At 36.0% G+C, this 20,649-nt stretch overlaps 1 protein-coding gene across 6 annotated transcripts in view; it reads right to left on the minus strand.

Moving 5' to 3' along the window:
- The window catches only part of RHBDD1 (rhomboid domain containing 1), a 201,228-nt gene that overhangs the window by 70,143 nt on the left and 110,436 nt on the right, over nt 1–20,649 (minus strand). For 5 of the 6 annotated variants that reach the window (XM_058437850.1, XM_058437853.1, XM_058437844.1 and 2 more), the window contains one exon: nt 17,422–17,565. In XM_058437850.1, the coding sequence (XP_058293833.1) occupies nt 17,422–17,565 (144 nt within the window). Of the gene's footprint in view, nt 1–13,052; nt 13,157–17,421; nt 17,566–20,649 lie in introns of those variants that run through there. The other variant, XM_058437855.1, reaches the window with a different exon arrangement.

The following is a 20,649-nucleotide window of genomic DNA, read 5'->3' on the forward strand; positions in this document are numbered from 1 at the left end:
GGACATACATTTGTTTGTTTGTATCATCTATGATTTCTTTGAGCAGTATTTTATAGTTTTCCTTGCTGAGATCTTTCACTTCTTTTGTTAAGCTTATTCCCAGTTTTTTTTTGTTTTGCTTTTTTGTTTGTTTGTTTGTTTGCAGCTATCATAAAAAGGGCTGAGTTCTTGATTTGATTCTCAGCTTAGTGGCTGTTGGTGTATAGCAGTGCTACTGATTTGTATATATTAGTTTTATAACCTGAGACTTTACTGAATTCATTTATAAAATCTAGGAAGTCTTTTGGAGTCGTCTTTTGGGTTTTCTAAGTATACACTCATATCATCAGCAAACAGAGACATTTTGACTCTCTTCTAATCTGAACGTCCTTTCTTTCTCTTGCCTGACTGCTCTAGCTAGGACTTCCAGTAATGTGTTGAACAGAGTGGTGAAAGCGGGCATCCTTATTTTGTTCCAGTTCTTTGAGGGAATTCTTTTCACCTTTTCTCCCATTCAGTATGATGTTGGCTGTAGTCTGTCATAGATAGCTTTTATTTTGTTGAGGTATGTTCCTTCAATTCCTAGTTTGTTGACATTTTTTATCATAAATGGATGCTGGACTTTAGCAAATGCTTTTTATGCATCAACTGAGATGATCATATGGTTTTTGTTTTTAATTCTGTTTGTGTGATGAATCACATTTATTGACTTGTGTATGTTGAACCATTCCTGCAACCCTGATATGACACTCATTTGTTCATGGTAAATTATTGTTTGGATGTGCTGTTGGATTCAGTTTGCTAGCATTTTGTTGAGAGTTTTTGCATCTACGTTCATCAGAGATATTTGTCTGTATTTTTCTTCTTTTGTTATGTCCTTTCGTGGCTTTGGTGTCATGGTGATACTGGCTTCATAGAATGAGTTAGGGACAATTCCCTCTTTCTCAGTCTTTTGGAATAGTTTCAGTAGGACTGGTACCAATTTTTGAATGTCTGGTAGAATTTGGCTGTGAATCTGTCTGGCACTGGGATTTTTGTTGGCAATTTAAAAAATTATGGATTCAATCTCACTGGTTGTTATTGGTCTTTTCAGGATTTCTATTTCTTGCTGATTAAAGCTAGGAGGGTTGTATATTTCCAGGGATTTATCCATTTTCTCTAGATTTTCTAGTTTGTATGCATAGAGGTGTTCACAGTAATCTCAAATGGTCTTTTGTATTTCTGTGGTGATGGTTGTAATGTCTCCATTTTCATTTCTAGTTCAGCTTATTTGAATCTTCTCTCTTCATGGTTAAGATAGCTAATGGTCTATGATTTTGTTTATCTTTTCAAAGAGCCAACTTTTTGTTTCATTGATCTTTTTTGTTGTTGTTGTTGTTGTTGCAATTTCTGTTAATTCTTCTCTGCTTTTTTATTTCTTTTCGTCTTCTACCTTTAGGTTTAGTTGGTTCTCATTTCTCTACTTCCTTGAGGTATGACATTAGATTGTCAATTTGTGATCTTTCAGACTTTCTGATGTAGGCATTTAGCCCTATGAAGTTTCCTCTTAGCACTGCTTTTTCTGTATCCCAGAGGTTTTGATATCTTGTGTTACTATTATTATTCATCTTGAACAATTATTTAACTTCCATCTTGATATCATTAACCCAAAAATCATAAAGGAGCAGATTTGCTTAATTTCCATGTATTTATATGGTTTTGAGGATTCCTTTTAGAACTGATGTCTAGTTTTACTCTGTAATGGTCTGAGAAGATATCTGATATGATTTCAAGTTTTTTACATTTTCAGAAATAGACTGATGTAAACATATTCAATTGTTATTTGAAAAAAGTACAAAGGCAATTCATTGGAGAACTGATAGTCATTTTGACAAATGGTGCTGAAATATTTGGAAGTTCACAAGCAAAAAATGAACTTTGGTTCATACCTCACATTTTATATAAAAACTAACTCAAAATGGACTATATATCTAAATGTAAATTTTAAGACCATGGAACCCCTAAAAGAAAATGTAGCAGAAAATCATGGTCTTGGGTTAGGTCAAAAGATTCTTAGATACGACACTAAAAGCTTGACACATTGATAAACTGTGCTTCATCAAAATTATAAACTTTTGTGCCACAAAAGATACTTTAAAGAGAATGGGGGGAAAAAGCTACAGACTCAGGGAAAATATTTGCAAATCACCTATCTTATGAAGCACTTTTATTCAGAATATATAAAGAATTCCCTAAACAATCCAATTAAAAGTAGACAAAATAATGGAACAGAAACTTCAGCAAAGAAGATATACAGGTAGCCGATAAACAGAAACATCATTAGTCATTAGAGAAATATAAATGAAAACTACAACCTCACACCTATTAGAATGGCTAAGATAAAAACAACTGAAAATACCAAATGCTGGGAGAACCGAGAGCAACTGGAACTCTCATATACTGCCAGCAGGAATGAAAACTGGTACAAACACTTAGGAAAACAGGCAGATTCTTATAAAGTTAAACATAAATTTACTATATATAATCCAGAAACCCTACTCCTATGTGCTTACCTAGGTGACATGGAAACTTATATTCACACAAATTCCTGTATGTAAATTTTTATAGCAGCTTTATTCATAATTGTCAAACCTGGAATCAACCCAAATATCCTTCAACTGGTGAAAGGATTAAAAAAAAAAACAAAAAAAACAAAAAAAAACTTCTGGTATATCTATACACTAGAGTATAATTCAACCATAAAGGAAAAAAAATATCAATATAGTTAATAGAGATGAATCACAAATAAAACTTGCTAAGTGAAAGAAGTATGACCCCTTGAAGCTAAATATTGTGTGATTTCATTTATATGACATGCTGGAAAAAGCAAAGTTAAGGAGATGGAGAAGAGAACAGTGCTTGTTGAGGATCAAGGGTCCAGGGAGGTTGACTACAAAGGGAGAGTGATGAGTAATTTTCTGGAGTGATACAACTGTGCTTTATCTAAATTGTTATGATAAACCACTCTATGCTTCTGTCAAAGCTCACATAAGTGTACACCACAAGGAGGAAATTTCACTATAAATTTTAAAGAATAAAAATATTAACAAGGAACCCAAATAAATAACTGATAGGTGATCAGTTATTATACAGAAGTGCATAATACAAGACCAATACTTAGCCTTGTAAAAAAATCACCAAAGACTACAAAAACCATTACTTGAAAGGTTTTCAAGTAATTTTTAGGAAACAGGATATTCATATGGTGACACGGTATCACTTCATGTGGAACTTGCAAAGAGCAAAGGGAAAAATGTACCTTTGCAACAGAGAGATTTGTCAGTCACTTTCTGAAACTAGTAACCAAGTATTAGTGGGATGGCTTGACACAGTGTATCTCCTGACCTGATGCAATCTGAAGAACACAGCATTACCTGTGACATTTTCTTGCTAAAAATGTGTAACTTAAATCCAGTTAATCAAGTCCTCAAATATAAGTGCCAATATTTACAGAAATACAGAGAACTAACTATTTAAATACACCATGAAGAAATAATCAGACACCTACCATTCAATGAGACTGGTGTCCTGAAAAATTAAATCATAAAAAGGGCATGGTATGGTTTTTATATTAAAAAGAAATAATCAAATGCAACATCAGAACCTTGAAAACCCAAACATAAAAGATACTCTTTGTGAAAATTAGAAAATTTCATATTTGGACTAAATGTTAGGTGTTACTAGGGGATTCCTCCTAATTTTCTTTGAAGTGGCCATCATGTTGTAGATAAATAGCACAATGGCCCTTATTTTTAAAAGATAAACATTGAAGGATTTAGAGACAAAGTAACAGGATGTCTCCAACCTGTCAGAGGGTTCAGCCCAAACAATTCTAGTTTCTCTCTTCTATCCTCCCTCCCTCTCCTCCTCTTCCCTTTCCCCTCTCAAACACATAGACACACAAACACACAAACTCTACATTCAAATAAATTTGGGAAATACTGCAAACCATACCTCCTTGAATATCCGCAATGACACTGGTATACTACTTATGATTCTAATTAGCTCTGCAATTAAGAAACCAATTAATTACATATTTTCCAAGCTTATTTGACCGCAGAATTTTATTCTGAATGAACGTTTTGAACAGCACATGAAACTAGTTTCAAGGAAACAGGTCTAAAAAGACTCTGGAAGTGCCTTATACAGTAACTGACAATGGCAAAGGAAGCAGCTTTATAAAAATTTATATTAATTTGAATTTTATTTTCCTTTGAAATCATTGTAATTGTCTAAGTGTAAGAATCAAGAAGACATTTGTCAAAGGCCATTTTCAATTTTTTTTCCTATGGAAAAATATTTGGTTTGAGTTGGCTTATTTTATAAAATTCTGGCCATATGGTACATACTATTTTGTGCCTTACTTTTTTTCGTTCGGCAATTATGTTGTAATCATATTTTCATGCCACTAAATTTTTCAAAAATGTTATTTTTAATAGATGCCTAATATTTCCATTTTACAATGAAACCATAACTGATTTAACCCTTGCACACATTGTTGTATAAATTTCAATGTACTCAAGTTTTTGTTATTAAATTTAATTAGGGAATAAGTAACTTCAAAACAAATATTGGACCATCTCTCTATTATTTCCTCAGGCTAGATTCCTAGTCAAGGAATCCCTGAAGGTAAGCCTCTTGATTATACATTTCCAATGTGTTTTCCAGAAAGGTTATACCAATTTGCATTCATATCAGCAGCATATAGAAATGTCTGTTATCACTACCAACATTAAATGTGGTGAGATGGAGGGAGGTGGAGCAAGATGGCCAAATAGAAAGCTTTACAGATCATCCTTCCCAGAGGAACACCAAACTGAAGAACTATCTGCAGAAAAAATCACCTTCATAAGAACCAAAGATCATGTGAGTGATCACAGTACCTGGTTTTAACTTCGCAACACTGAAAGAGGCACTGAAGGGAGAAGGAAAGACAGTCTTGAATTGCCAATGCCACTCCTCATCCATCCCCTGGTAGCACAGACAGAGAATCTGTGTACTTGGGGGAGGGAAAGCACAGTGATTGTGGACATCCCATTGGAACTCAGCACTGCTAGAAAGCAAAACTGGGCAGAACTTAGCCAGCACCCAGGGAGTGAGCATTTAGACCCGCCTAGGCCACAGGGGAATTGCCCATCCCAGTGGTCAGAACTTGAGTTCCATCAGGCCCTGACACCATGGGCAAAAGTGCTCTGGGGTCCTAAATAAACTTGAAAGGTAGTTGGGCAAAAGTGCTCTGGGGTCCTAAATAAACTTGAAAGGTAGTCTGAGTCACGAGGACCGCAATTCCTGGGTAAGCTCTGGTGCTGTGCTGGGCTCAGAGCCAGTGGACTTGGGGGACATGCCTTCCAGTGAGACATCAGCCGGGACAGCCAAGTCAGTGCTTCTGTTACCCCTCTCCCAACCTTAGGCACTGCAACTCGCAGCTCTGGAAGAGACTATTTCCCAGTGCTTGAGGAGAGGAAATGGAAGAGTAAAGACAAATTTGTTTTGCGACTTGGATACCAGCTCAGCCACAGTAGGACAGGGTACCGAGCAGAGTCCTGAGGCCCCTATTCCAGGCTCTAGTTACCAGACATCATTTCTAGACACACCCTGGCCAGAAGAAAACCTTCTGCCTTGAAGAGAAAGACCCAATCCTAGCAGGATTCATCACCTGCTGACTAAAGGGCTCTAGGGACCTGAATAGGCCACTGTGGTAAACAGGCAGTACTTACCCCGTGGTATCTGGGTGAGACTCAGAGACATGCTGGCTTCAGGTGTGACCCAAGCACATTCCCAATATGGTGGCTTTGGGGAGAGACTCCTTCTGCTTAAGGAAAGAAGTGAGGGAAGTAAAGGGAACTTTGTCTTGCAGCTTAGGTACCAGCTTGGACACAGCAGGGTAGAGCATCAAGCAGGCTCTTGGGGTACCTGATTCTAGGCCTTGGCTCTTGGAAAGCATTTCTGGACCTGACTTGGGCCAGAGGGGACCCCACTTCCCTGAAGGGAGAGATTCCTATTAGATAAATTTGACAAAGAGATTGAAATAATTAAAACAAATCAAGAAGAAATTCTGGAGTTGAAAAATGTAATTGACATACTGAAGAATGAATCACAATTGACCAAGCAGAAGAAAGAATTAATGCCCTGAAGACAGGCTATTTGAAAACAGACAGTGAGAGGGGACAAAATGAATGAAGCACACCTTCCATATCTAGAAAATAGCCCTAAAAGTGCAAATCAAAGTGTTACTGGCCTTAAAGAGGATGGAGAGAGAGAGGGATAGAAGTAGAAAGTTTATTCAAAAGGATAATAACAGAACTTTCCAAACCTAGAGAAAGATGTCAATATTCAAGTACAAGACAGTTACAGAACATCAAACAGATTTGACCCAAATCAGACTACCTTAAGACATCACGCTACCTGACTTCAAACTATACTACAAGGCTACAGTAACCAAAACAGCATGGTACTGGTACCACAACAGAGACATAGATCAATGGAACAGAACAGAGCCCTCAGAAATGATGCTGCATATCTACAACTATCTGATCTTTGACAAACCTGACAAAAACAAGAAATGGGGAAAGGATTCCCTATTTAATAAATGGTGCTGGGAAAACTGGCTAGCCATATGTAGAAAGCTGAAACTGGATCCCTTCCTTACACCTTATACAAAAATTAATTCAAGATGGATTAAAGACTTAAATGTTAGACCTAAACATTAAAATCCTACAAGAAAACCTAGGCAATACCATTGAGGACATAGGCGTGGGCAAGGACTTCATGTCTAAAACACCAAAAGCAATGGCAACAAAAGCCAAAATTGACAAACGGCATCTCATTAAACTAAAGAGCTTCTGCACAGCAAAAGAAACTACCATCAGAGTGAACAGGCAACCTACAGAATGGGAGAAAATTTTTGCAACCTACTCATCTGACAAAGGGCTAATGTCCAGAATCTACAATGAACTCAAACAAATTTACAAGAAAAAAACAAACAACCCCATCAAAAAGTGGGCGAAGGACATGAACAGACACTTCTCAAAAGAAGACATTTATGCAGCCAAAAAATACATGAAAAAATGCTCATCATCACCAGCCATCAGAGAAATGCAAATAAAAACCACAGTAAGATACCATCACATACCAGTTAGAATGACCATCATTAAAAAGGCAGGAAACAACAGGTGCTGGAGAGGATGTGGAGAAATAGGAACACTTTTACACTGTTGGTGGGACTGTAAACTAGTTTAACCATTGTGGAAGTCAGTGTGGCGATTCCTCAGGGATCTAGAACTAGAAATACCATTTGACCCAGCCATCCCATTACTGGGTATATACCCAAAGGACTATAAATCATGCTGCTATAAAGACACATGCACACGTATGTTTATTGCGGCACTATTTACAATAGCAAAGACTTGGAACCAACCCAAATGTCCAACAACGATAGACTGGATTAAGAAAATGTGGCACATATACACCATGGAATACTATGCAGCCATAAGAAATGATGAGTTCATGTCCTTTGTAGGGACATGGATGAAACTGGAAAACATCATTCTCAGTAAACTATCGCAAGGACAAAAAACCAAACACCGCATGTTCTCACTCATAGGTGGGAATTGAACAATGAGAACTCATGGACACAGGAAGGGGAACATCACACTCCGTGGACTGTTGTGGGGTGTGGGGAGGGGGGAGGGACAGCATTAGGAGATATACCTAATGCTAAATGACGAGTTAATGGGTGCAGCAAAACAACATGGCACATGGATACATATGTAACAAACCTGCACATTGTGCACATGTACCCTAAAACCTAAAGTATAATAATTAAAAAAAGATCCTTTCTTTATCCTTGATCATTGAGAGTTTTATTATTATATGTCTTGAAGTAGTCTTATTTGGGTTGAATCTGCTCGGCATTCTTTGATTTTCTTGTACCTAGATATTCATATCTTTCTCTAGGTTTGGAAAGTTGTCTGTTATAATTTCCTTGAATAAACATTCTATCTCAATTTCTCTCTCTCTCTCTCTCTCTCTCTACATCCCCTTTAAGGCTAGTAACAAAAAAAAAAAAAAAAAAAAAGATTACCTCAAGACATTTAATAATCAAACTCCCAAAGGTCAAGGAAAAAGAAAGGATCCTAAAAACAGCAAGAGAAAAGAAACAAATAACATACAATGGAGTTCCAGTAGTTCTGACAGTGGACTTGAGTGGAAACCTTACAGGCAAGGAGAGAATGGCATGATACATTTAAAGCTGAAGGGGGGAAAAAATTTTTATCCTATAATAGTATATCCAGCGAAAATATCCTTCAAACATGAAGTCAAAATAAAAAATTTCCCAAGAAAAGCTGAGAGATTTCATCAATGCCAGACATGTCCTACAAGAAATGCTAAAGGGAGGTCTTCAATCTGAAAGAAAAGGATGTAAATGAGCAATAAAAAATCATCCGAAGGTACAAAACTCACGGGTAATAGTAAGCACACAGAAAAACAGAATAAAGGGACACACTGTAACTGTGGTGTGTAAACTATTCATATCTTGAGTAGAAAGACTACAAGGTGAACCAATCAAAAATAATAACTACAACAATTTTTCAACCATAAACAGTATAATAAAATATAAGTAGAAACAAAAGCTAAAAATCAGGGGGACAAAGTTAAAGTGTAGAGTTTTTATTCATTTTCTCTTTGCTTGCCTGCTTGTTTATGCAATCAGTGTTAAGTTGTTATCAATTTAAAAAATAGGTCGTATTAATTTCAAGCCTCATGGTAATCAGAAATCAAAAAACATACAACAGATACACAAAAAATAAAAAGCAAGAAATTAAAACATACCTCCAGAGAACATCACTCACTAAAAGGAAGACAGGAAGGAAGGGAAGAGGAAAGGGAAGACCACAAAACAACCAGAAAACAAATAACAAAATGGTAGAAGTAAATCCTTACTGAACAATAATAGCATTAAATGAAAAAAGACTAAATGACACAGAGTAGAATGAATATAAGGTCCAATGATCTGTTGCCTACAAGAAACACATTTCACCTATAGAGAATGAAAATACATACAGAGGCCGGGCACAGTGGCTCACACCTGTAATCCCAGCACTTTGGGAGGCCGAGGCGGGCAGATCACAAGGTCAGGAGATGGAGACCATCCTGGCTAACACAGTAAAACCCCATCTCTACTAAAAATACAAAAAATTAGCCAGGTGTGGTGGTGGGCACCTGTAGTCCCAGCTACTCGGGAGGCTGAGGCAGGACAATGGCGTGAACCCGGGAGGTGGAACTTACAGTGAGCCGAGATCACACCACTGCACTCCAGCCTGGGCGACAGAGTAAGACTCTGTCTCAAAAAAAGAAAAAAAAAAAAAAGAAAGACAATACATAGACTGAAAATAAAGAACTGGAAAAAGATACTTCATTCCAGTGGAAACCAGTAAAGAACAGGAGTAGGTATGCTTATATTAGACAAGATAAAAACCATAAAAAGAGACAAAGAAGGTAATTATATTATGATAAAGCGGTCAGTCAATTCAGTAAGAGGATATATTAATTATAAATATATATGCATCTAACACTGGAGCACCCAGATATATAAAGCAAGTATTATTAGAGCTTAAGAGATCGATCGATCCCAATACAATAATAGCTGGAGACTTCAACACCCCACTTTCAGCAATGGAAAAGTGTTCCAGAAAGATGCTCAACAAAGAAATGTTAACACTTAATCTGCACTATAGACCAAATGGACCTAATAGATATTTACAGAACATTTCATCCAATAGCTGCAGAACACACATTCTTTTCCTCAGTACATGAATAATTCTCAAGGATAGACCATATGTTAGGCAACAAAAAAGTCTTTTAAAAAGTTTAGAAAAACTGAAATTATATCAAGTATCATCTCTGACCACAATGGAATAAGATTAGAAATCACTAAAAGGAGGAATTTTGGAAACTATACAAATACATAGAAATTGAACAATATGTTCCTAAATGACCAGTGGGTTAATGAGGAAATTAAGAAGGAAATTCAAAAATTTCTTGAAGCAAATGATAACACAAACACAACATACTGAAACCTGTAGGATACAGTGAAAGCAGGACTAAGAGGGAAGTTTACAGCAATAGGCGCCTATATCTAAGAGGTAGAAAAACTTCAAATAACATAATGATTCATCTTAAACCACTGGAAAAGCAAGAGCAAACAAAACAAAAAAATAGTAGAAGCAAAGAAGTAATAAAGAGTAGAACTAAATCAAACGAAAAAAACAATACAAAAGATTCATGACAAAAAGTTGTTCTTTTGAAAACATAATCAATGCACCTTTAGCCAGGCTAAGAAAAAAGGAGAGAAGACCCAAATAAAAATGAGATTAAAAGTAGACATTAAAACCTATTCTACAGAAATTCAAAGGATTGTTAAAGGCTACTATGAGCAACTGTATGCCAATAAATTGGAAAACCTAGAAGAAATGAATACATTCCTAGACACACACAACTTACTAAGATTAAACCATGAAGAAACCCAAAACCTAAACAAACCAATAAAAAGTAATGAGATTGGTGCCATAATAAAAAGTTTCCCAGCAAAGAAAAGCCCTGGACCCAATGGCTTCACTGCTAAATTTTACCAAACGTTTAAAAAGGAATGAATACCAATCCAACACAAACTATTTTGAGAAATAGAGGCAGGGGGAATAATTCCAGACTAATTCTATGAGGCCAGTATTATCCTGATACCAAAACCAGAAAAAAGTATCAAAGAAAACTACAGGCCAATATCCCTGATGAACATTGATGCAAAGATAATAGCAAATTGAATTCAACATATTAAAAAGATCATTCATCATGACCATTTGGGATTTATCCCAGTGATGCAAGGATGGTTTAACATAAGCAAATCAATCAACGTGGTACGCTGTATCAACAGATAAAAAACCATATGGTCATTTCAACTGATGCTGAACAAGCACTTGATAAAATTCAACATTCCTTCATGACAAAAAAACCCTGAAAAATGAGGATAGAAGGAATATACCTCAACACAATAAAAGTCACATATGACAGACCCACAGCTAGTATCACGTTGAAAGGGGAAAAACAGAAAGCCTTTCCTCTAAGATGTGGAACATAACAAAGATGTACACTTTCACCACTGTTATTCAACATAGTACTGGAAGTCCTAGCTAGAGCAATCAGACAAGACAAATAAATAAAGGGCATCCAAATTGGAAAGGAAGAAGCCAAATTATCTCTGTTTGCAGGTGGTATGGATCTTATATTTGGAAAAACCCACCAAAAAACTATTAAAACTGATATATAAATTCAGGAAAGTTACAGGATACAAAATCAACATACAAAAGTCAGCAGCATTTCAATATGCTAACAGCAAACAATCTGAAAAGCCAAGAAGGTAATCCCATTTAAAATAGCTACAAGTAAATACAAGTATTTATTTACAAGTTTTTATTTATTATTTATTTATTTAAATACAAATATTTAAAATAGCTATAAGTAAAATGAAATACACAGGAATTAACTTAATCAAAGAAGTCAAAGATCTCTACAATGAAAACTATAAAATATTGATGAAAACATTGAAGCAGACACAAAAAGTGGAAAGATATTCCATGTTCATGGATTGGAAGACTCAATATTGTTAAAATGTCCGTACTACCCAAAGCAAACTACAGATTCAATGCAACCCCTATCAAAATACCAATGACATTCTTCACAGAAATAGAAAAAGTAATTGTAATATTTACATGGAACCACAGAAGACCAAGAATAGCCAAAGCTATCCTGAGCAGAAAGAAGCAAACTGGAAGGATCACATTACCCCACTTTGAATTATACTACAAAGCTATAATAACCAAAAGACCATGGTACTGGCATAAAACCAGACACATAGATCAGTGGAAGAGAACAGAGAACACAGAAACAAATCCATACATTTATGTTGATCTCATTTTCAACAAAGGTGCCAAGAGAATACATTGGGGAAAGGACAGTCTCTTCAATAAATACTCCTGGGGAAACTGGATATCCATATGCAGAAGAATGAAACTAGACCCCTATCTCTCACCATACACAAAAATCAATTTGAAATGGATTAAAGACTTACATCTAAGACCTGAAACTATGAGTCTACTAAAAGAAAATGTTGGGGAATCTCTCCAGGACATTGGATTGGCAAAGATTTATTGAGTAATACTCCACAAGCAAGGTCAAAAAGCAAAAATCAGCAAATGGGATCACATCATGTTAAAAGCCTTCTTTACAGGAAAGGAAACAATCAACAAAGTGAAGAGACAACTCACAGAATGGGAGAAAATATGTGCAAACTATCCATCTGACAAGAGTCTAATAACAAGAATATATAAGGAGTTCAAATAGCTGCTTATATATAGGATAAAACCTAATAATCGAATTTTTAAACTGTGCAAAAGATCTGAATAGACATTTCCCAAAAGAAGGCATACAAATGGCAAAAAGGCATATGAAAAGGTTCTCAATATCATTGATCCTCAGAGAAATGGCAAATCAAAACTACAATGAAACATCATTTCACTCCAGTTAAAATGGCTTTTATGCAAGAGACAGGCAATAACAAGTGCTGGCGAGGATATGGAGAAAAGGTAACCCTTGTACACTTTTGGTGTGAATGTAAATTAGTACAACCACTATAGAGAACAGTTTGGAGGTTCCACAGAAAACTAAATGTAGCGCTACCATATGATCCAGCAATTCTACTGCTAGGTATATGCCCAAAAGAAAGGAAATAATTATATCAAAGAGATATCTATATTCCCATGTTTACTGTGGCACTATTCATAGTAGCCAAGATTTGGGAGCAACCTAAGTATCCATCAACAGATGAATGAATAAAGAAAATGTAGTACTTATACACAATAGAATACTATTCATCCATTAAACAAAATGAGATCCTGTCATTTGCAACAACGTAGATGGAACTGGAGGTCACCGTGTTAAGTGAAATAAGCCAGGCACAGAAGGACAAACTTTGCATGTTCTTATTTATTTGTGGGAGCTATAAATTAAAACAAACTCACGGAGATAGAGAGTGAAAAGATGGTTACCAGATGCTGGGGTGGAGGATGAGCACAAATGAAGATGGCTAATGGGTATAAAAAATAATTAGAATGAGTAAGATCTAGTATTTAACAGCACAACAGGCTGACTACAGTCAACAATTTTTTTTTGTACATTTAAAAATAACTGAAAGAGTAGAACTGGATTGTTTTTAACACAAAGAAATGACAAATGCTTGAGGTGACGAATACTCCATTTACCCTGATGTATTATACATTCCATGCCTGCATTAAAATTCTCATGTACCCCATAAATATATACACCTGCTATGTACCCACAAAAATTAAAAATAAAAATAAAAAATAAATGTAGTGAGATGAACAAACTAAGTAACTCTCTGCTAATATATAGCAAATTATTTTTGGATGCACACTGGTAACTTGTAAGTCTTTGGATTATATGTTAAAATTATTTTCTATTTTCCTAATAGGAGTTAGTATTAATGACTTCATTGCATGAGTTCTTTACATGCTGATTATATTAATTCTTTGTCAAAGTTTTCATTGGTCGGTCTATCTTCCACTATTTTTCCATTACTCTTCTGTTTAGAAAGTCCTATATTCAAAAATCATCAATTAACTATTAACTTTTATGATTTCTTTTCTTTTTAAAATTATTTATTTTTATATTTCATTCACTGTAATTCAAAATCCTAACCAAGGCCACTCTGTTTCAGATGTACTAAGTGGCCATTTGAGAGACAAGTTCTACATATTTTGTGATTTTTCATGAATGGAAAGAAGAGACTGCTTTAAATTCTGAAAATACATGTGTAGGAGGAAGAAAAAAACTATGATTTTGTTAAAATAAAAGGTCAGATAGCAAAAATAATTCAGCACAAACTCTGGATCATTTAGTCCTAGCAATCTTCTACTGTGAGGAGTTTTAGAACTTAACTCCATACTCACAAAGTAGAAGCTAGATTTTTTCAGACTAAGCAACTAGTTAGACAGAGGTAGAAACAAAACCCTTGACTTCAAAATAATCCCAGAAATACTCTTCTCACCAAGCAAGTCTTATAGCATCTGATGTGTAAAAATCTTTTTTTTTAAGTAAAAGTAATTCTTTTCTTAACTTCACTGAAATGTTTTAAGGATAAGAAGAAAAAACATAAAATAATTTAAAAGAGGGGTAGTAAAAAATTTTAAGTTGTTTCTATTTCTGTTCAGTATACTCTCAAGTTACTTTTACAAGAAGTTTTTTTTTTTTTTTTTTTTTATACTTTAGGTTTTAGGGTACATGTGCACAATGTGCAGGTTTGTTACATATGTATCCATGTGCCATGTGGATTTCCTGCACCCATTAACTCGTCATTTAGCATTAGGTATATCTCCTAATGCTATCCAGAAGTTTTTTAAGAATAAGATTTAAATTTGTGAAAAATCAACCCTACTATCAGATGACTTTCTGAAATCTCTCAAGGTAGCCTGTGTCTTTTTTTTTCTTTTTGCCTGTTAGTATATATTTCAATACCATTTATTGTTAAACAGGAAAAATTAATGTTAATGACATATTAACTTGATAATAAACACATTCTTTATTAAGGAACCATCTCAAAAATCTACTCCAACTTTATTCTGACTCCCTAAATGTAAGCCCTTCCTTTGTACGTAGATTCAAGTCTGTAAAATTGCTCCAAAATCACCAGGGCCATCAGAGGATGCTTTCATCTACAGATCTTCCATGCTCATGTCTCTGAGCCCAAATTACTGAAGGAAGTCATTATTTTCTTTCTCTTTCTAAAAAAGACACCTGTACTACTAGTACTAACTTCCTGTATAATTACTGATGGGGGCATATAGCAACCCTTTAGAAATAAAACTACAAAAGGTAAGCTTGTCTTCTTGCATTTCCTTTCTCTTACTACATTTAACACGGGAGGTTTTCTATGTCTCACATTCAAATATTCTCACTCGGGCTGCCTAATTTTTCCCTCTGATTTTTCATCACTCTTTATGAAGGCTTGCTACTTTAGAATACACATTTTCTTAACAGAAGATAATAATCAGACGATGTCCCCCAAATATAAGTCTAAATCTTTCCTATCATGCTGTGTTCTTTGGCTCTTTTGACTTTATTTGAAGTTAGCCTAGAAGGGGATAGAGATAGGCAGTATGAAGTCCATGCTGAGAAGTTTTGCCCTGCCCTACTTGTCCTGTATATTTCATGGATAGCCCAGTGGTGATTAAACCCCTGTGTGCACAGGAATAACCATGAGAATTTGTTAAAAACACAGGCTCTGGGGCCCTTTCCCCAGATTTCAGGATTCCATGGCTAAGGCATGCTTTTGAATGATTGTGATACTGGCAGTCCATTTACTACATGTGATACAGTGATTACAAAAATGGCTACAATTCTCCACCTCTCCCTCTATCCATAACCATTGCATGTGACTTTGCTGTTCCTCCAAGAGGTGTAGACTATCTCCCTATCCCATGAATCTGAGCTGGTCTTGTTACCTGCTTCAGTAACAGTATACAGAATACAGTGGAACTGACATTGTGCCAGCATAAGACTTGTTTATTTCTGCACTCTCCTGTAAACCTTATGCTGCGGCCTGGTGAACGAGCCCAGGCTAGCCTGCTGGATGAGGAATGAGGTGTGGCGTAACACCACCATCAGTCAGGCAGGCATGTAGAAGAAGCCACCCTAGAGCAGCCAGACCCCAGCAGACCAGCGCAGACACCTTAGCTCGCTAGCCAAAATCAGCTAAGCCCGGCCCAGCTGCTTCACATACTCATGAGCAAGAATAAATGTTCACTGTTTTAATCCATGAGTTTCAGGGTGACTCTTTACACAGTGATAGATTACTGATACATCATCACAGTTCTGAAACTCTTCATCTGAGAAATACAGATTTATGCCTTCCTCTCCACTTCCCCTGCCACCTTCATAATTTAGGCTTTCCTTTCTTGTTCAGGTCACTGCAATATAGTCTTCCAACTTGTCTCCCGCTTCTTGTCATTCCCCACCTCCATGCACAACAGTTGCTGCTAAGACTGTATTCCTTGAAGTCAGAAATTATATTGTGATAATTTATGTACCCTCATCCTCTAGCATAATGCTTGGTACCCAACTAGTGCTCAATCTTATTTGCAGAATGACTGCTACTACCAGATTCTTACAACAGAGCTCTGACTACATCAGTCTCCCATGCAGAGCTCTATTGGCATTTATACCACACACTAAATCCACTTTCCAATTGGCCTCTTTAATTCTAGGACCCCTGTGATCCGGCCCCAGCCTAGCTTCCCACTCTTCTTCCCTTTCTTCTCTTATTGTCCATTCAAAAGTGAGGGCTGGCGGAACATGACCCTAACTTCTGTGCTGAGACTCAAGACTTCTGCAGAGAATGCCCGTCCACAGCTCTGCAAGTTCTACACATTCTTGAAGGTCCAACTCAAACGCTGTCTCCTCTGTGAAAATCTGATAGTTCTAGGTATGAAAAAGCTCACCATCTTCTCCCTACCTCTAGCACTTAAGCTTGAGCCTCTCTTAGTCACCTGATGCTAGGGTTACCCGTGTGGTATCACATCTAGTAGGCATATGCCCAAACACAGATTAACTTTTTGAGGGTAGGTTCCACCTTTTACCACTCAGTGTTCCCTAGTGTACCTACCATTGTACATGACACATAAAATTTTAACAAATGCCCTTTAAATGAATAGTTGATTTTTAGTCACTACTCAAACAATAAAAACAGTAATACCCAAATTCATAATCTAAACCTAGAACGAACGTGGCAGAATATATACAGTGTTTTTTTCAGATATCGGTTTGTAAAAGAATCTCCTGGAAAGCCTGTTCAAAATACAAATTTCTAGGCTCTACCTCCAGACAGATTGGTTCAGCAGAAGTCAAATCCGAGCTTGAATTCTTAGCCTATGTGATGTTGAGGGAGATTTGTGGGAGGTTTATGGGCAATATTCTGATACTTAGTGACATTGAGCCTTCTTTACAAATATGAATTCCAAAGAAAATCTCTTTTTTTTTTTATCATGCATCTAAGAATTTTAAGTTTCTTGACTTTAATGCCAAAGCATCAAGTACAGCAGGCCTATAAAAGAACCACTTTAACAATACATACACAGTCTGTCACCTTATTAGCTTAGGTTGCTGGGAACATGGCATCACACCCCATTCTTTGTAATCACAATCTGCACACATTTTTCATCTACATATACTTTTTCTGAACTATTTAAAATTTAATTTGCTACAAATAGCCCTTTTTCAGGCTACCTTACCACATGAGGTATGCTTTAAAATAACTGAAGGGCGCAAGACTCCTACCTCGGTCCCAGAGGCTGGCTCGTAATGCTCTCTCGAGCTGTTCTTCTTCACTCAGTCCTGCTGTGTATGTGTCATAGTTCCTGGGTGCTTCTTCATAGTGATCCGGCCTGCCATGTGGATAATAATCCTGATATCCAGAGCTGCCTACAGGCACAAGGAAAAGGTTCTAGAACACAGCTATGGACTGTTGTTTTATACTTCCTGTTTTGTATAAACAAAGACAAGCAAGTAAGGCATAACATTATTTTAGGTATAATAATTATCCTGAAAGTAAGAAAAGATGCCAAATGGTGATCATCTTGTCACTGTATCCTCAGTGCCCACCATGGGGCTGGACATGAATGAGTCCTTATGTGCTAATGAGGAAAGGAGATATTAATTCAGAGGGTAGTCAGAAGTCCTGGGGAAGAGACTGGAATGAGCTATTGACATCTGGAGTGGATTCTTTCAGCTTAGAGCTATTCAATACTTGGAGAGTTTCCAGTGAAGTCCTGGCTTGAGTCAAGAGAATGGTGGAAACAATAGCTAATAAAGCCTTATTGTCTTGTTGCTCTGTACAATGAGGGGCAGACCAATGCTTCATACAGATCCCACAGAATACTTCAGACAATAACAACATTAAGATCCAGCCAATTTCTCTGTAATTGTAATTCTATGTCAGAGATTATAGTACCCCCCCACCGCCAAAAAAAATGGTTTCTAGATAAAACAAGAAAGAAGAGACAACTTCAAAAAAAAAAATGGTTGCTAGATAAAACAAGAGAGAAGAGACAACCTGGTCATTAAATAATGCTTTAGGTACCAAACTTAGGTACACCATTATAAAGGTCAATAACAGGGAAAAGTTCATTTTTGCAAGATATTTCCATTGATCTTTTCAGTTTGAGTTTATTCCTTACATTTTCTTTAACTGCCAATAGTTAGAGAATTTGTTTGGAAGAGATTTTTGTTTCCCACAGAAGGTTACCAATCTCATTCTGGCATACAGAGAGAGAAGTAAAATAGAAAAATTTTTTTCTCTTCTTTCCTGCCATTATTATATTCTTTGAAGTTGATGTTTCAAATATTTAAATAATGTGGTTTGGGTTGTTGATGAAGATTCCTAACCTTTACTATGAGTCTTTGTGACAGATCTCCATATTATCCCACAGAGTACAACAGTACAGGCCTGAGTTGGAGCTTTAATAAGGCTACAGAAAAAAAACACAATCCAGCCAAAAGAGGAACACTGAATGGCAGAATCTCATCAATTGAGATTTCATGCTCAGAATTTTTGATAGTTGGTCCTGAGACTATTTTAAAATTTACTGTTGTATTCTTTATGAATATTTTCCTTATATGCAGGATTAAAAGGGAAACTGTAAATCATCAATCTAGTAGACTTCATTATCATATAAACAATGAATGACAAAACACACTAGTTTTTTATATAAATATTGGTCATGAAAAGTAGTTGAGTTTATTGATATTTTTAGGACAGCTTTATTGATATATAATTGACATCCATACAATTTATCAATTTAAAGTGTACAACTCAGTGGTTTTTAGTATATTTTAGAGTTGTACCATCATTACTACAATCAATTTTGGACATTTTCATCATCCCCAAAAAGAAATCTGCACTCTTTAGCTAACAATCCTCACCCTCCCATCCCTTCTCCAGCTCTAAGTAAGCACTAATCTACTTTCTGTCTCTACAGAATATGCCTATTCTGGATAGCTCATATAAACAAAATCATGTAATATGTGGCATTTTGTGTCTAGCTTATTTCACTTAGTATATTTTCCAGGTTCATCAATTTTGTTACATTTATCAGTACTTCATTCTTTTTTATGGGCAAATAATATTCCACTGTATGGCTTATACCACATTTTGTTTATCCATGTGTCAACTGATAGACATTTGTACTATTTCTACCTTTAGACTATTATGAATAATGCTGCTATAAACATTTGTGAGCAAGGTTTTATGTGGACATATGGTTTCATTTCTTTTGAGTATATACCTAGAAGTGGAACTGCTGCATCACATGGCGATTCTGTCTAACTATTTGAGGAATCGCCAGAATGTTTTCCAAAGTAGCTGTACCATTTTCTATTCCTACAAGCAGTGTATGTGGGTTCCAATTTCTCCACATCCTCACTAACACTTGCTATTATTTGCCTTTTTATTCGCAAACATCCTAGGTCATATGAAGTGGTATCTCACTGTGGTTTTGATGACTAATAATGTTGAGTGTCTTTTTATGTGCTTATTGGCCATGTGTATATCTTCTTGGGGAAATGTCTATCCAGATCTTTTGTCCATTCTCAGTGATTGTGAAAAAACTCTTCTAACTTGATTCTATTTTACTGAACGTCCTTGAAAGTAAAAGAAAAAGGAATGATTTAAATAAACATTAAACAAAACTGTTTAGGATTTTGGAGACTAATTCTGAAAAGCTTTGCCCCAATGTGGTAAATATTAATGAGGATTTACTAAATACCTCCAATAACCCAACTTTCATATTTTCTCTCACCTGTTTCCCATGTCAAAATATTAACATTATTGATATTTAAAATAGGAGAAGGAGACAAGTACATTTTCCAAATCCTCACAATGGCTTAAAACTGAACTTGGATCTTACCATTTTAAATATGAACACTTATTCTTAAACTGGTCTCTATCCAACAGAATCAGAAAAATTCAGCCCCTATTGCTGCATTGGGGAACACCCAACCAGCCAGTTTCAGACCTTGAAGGTAAAGGACACCATGGTAGTGTTTTTACAAATCTTACTTTTCATTCCTTATCCAAAAAAAACAAAAGAACTTTCACATGCGGACAAATGGTAAAAACATAATTAATATATCTTCTTCACAAAGAATCAAAGAAAGTGGCAACTATTCTGCAATACTAATAGAATATTTACAGAGACGCCACTGAATAGCATGGGATGCTTCAGCAATCCCTGCATAGAGAAACTGCCCAATTCCTTATGAATGCCAATTATTTTACTGGAATACAAAAAGTATATTGGGTAATTCCCCACATGGCTCATTATCACTTTCAAACCCCTGTGGAAAGTCATTCTGTAAGATCTAAGCAGCATTTCTACCTATCCACCCCCAAAAATGCTCAGTTAATTCAAAAGCCAAAATAACCCAAGGTCTCTGAATATTTGCTCACCACGTAGAAATTGTATATCTACATAGAATTTTAATTGCCAGATACACATGCGATGATTT

Source organism: Hylobates moloch, unplaced genomic scaffold (genome assembly GCF_009828535.3).
Source record: "Hylobates moloch isolate HMO894 unplaced genomic scaffold, HMol_V3 SCAFFOLD_1, whole genome shotgun sequence".
Lineage (NCBI taxonomy): Eukaryota > Metazoa > Chordata > Mammalia > Primates > Hylobatidae > Hylobates > Hylobates moloch.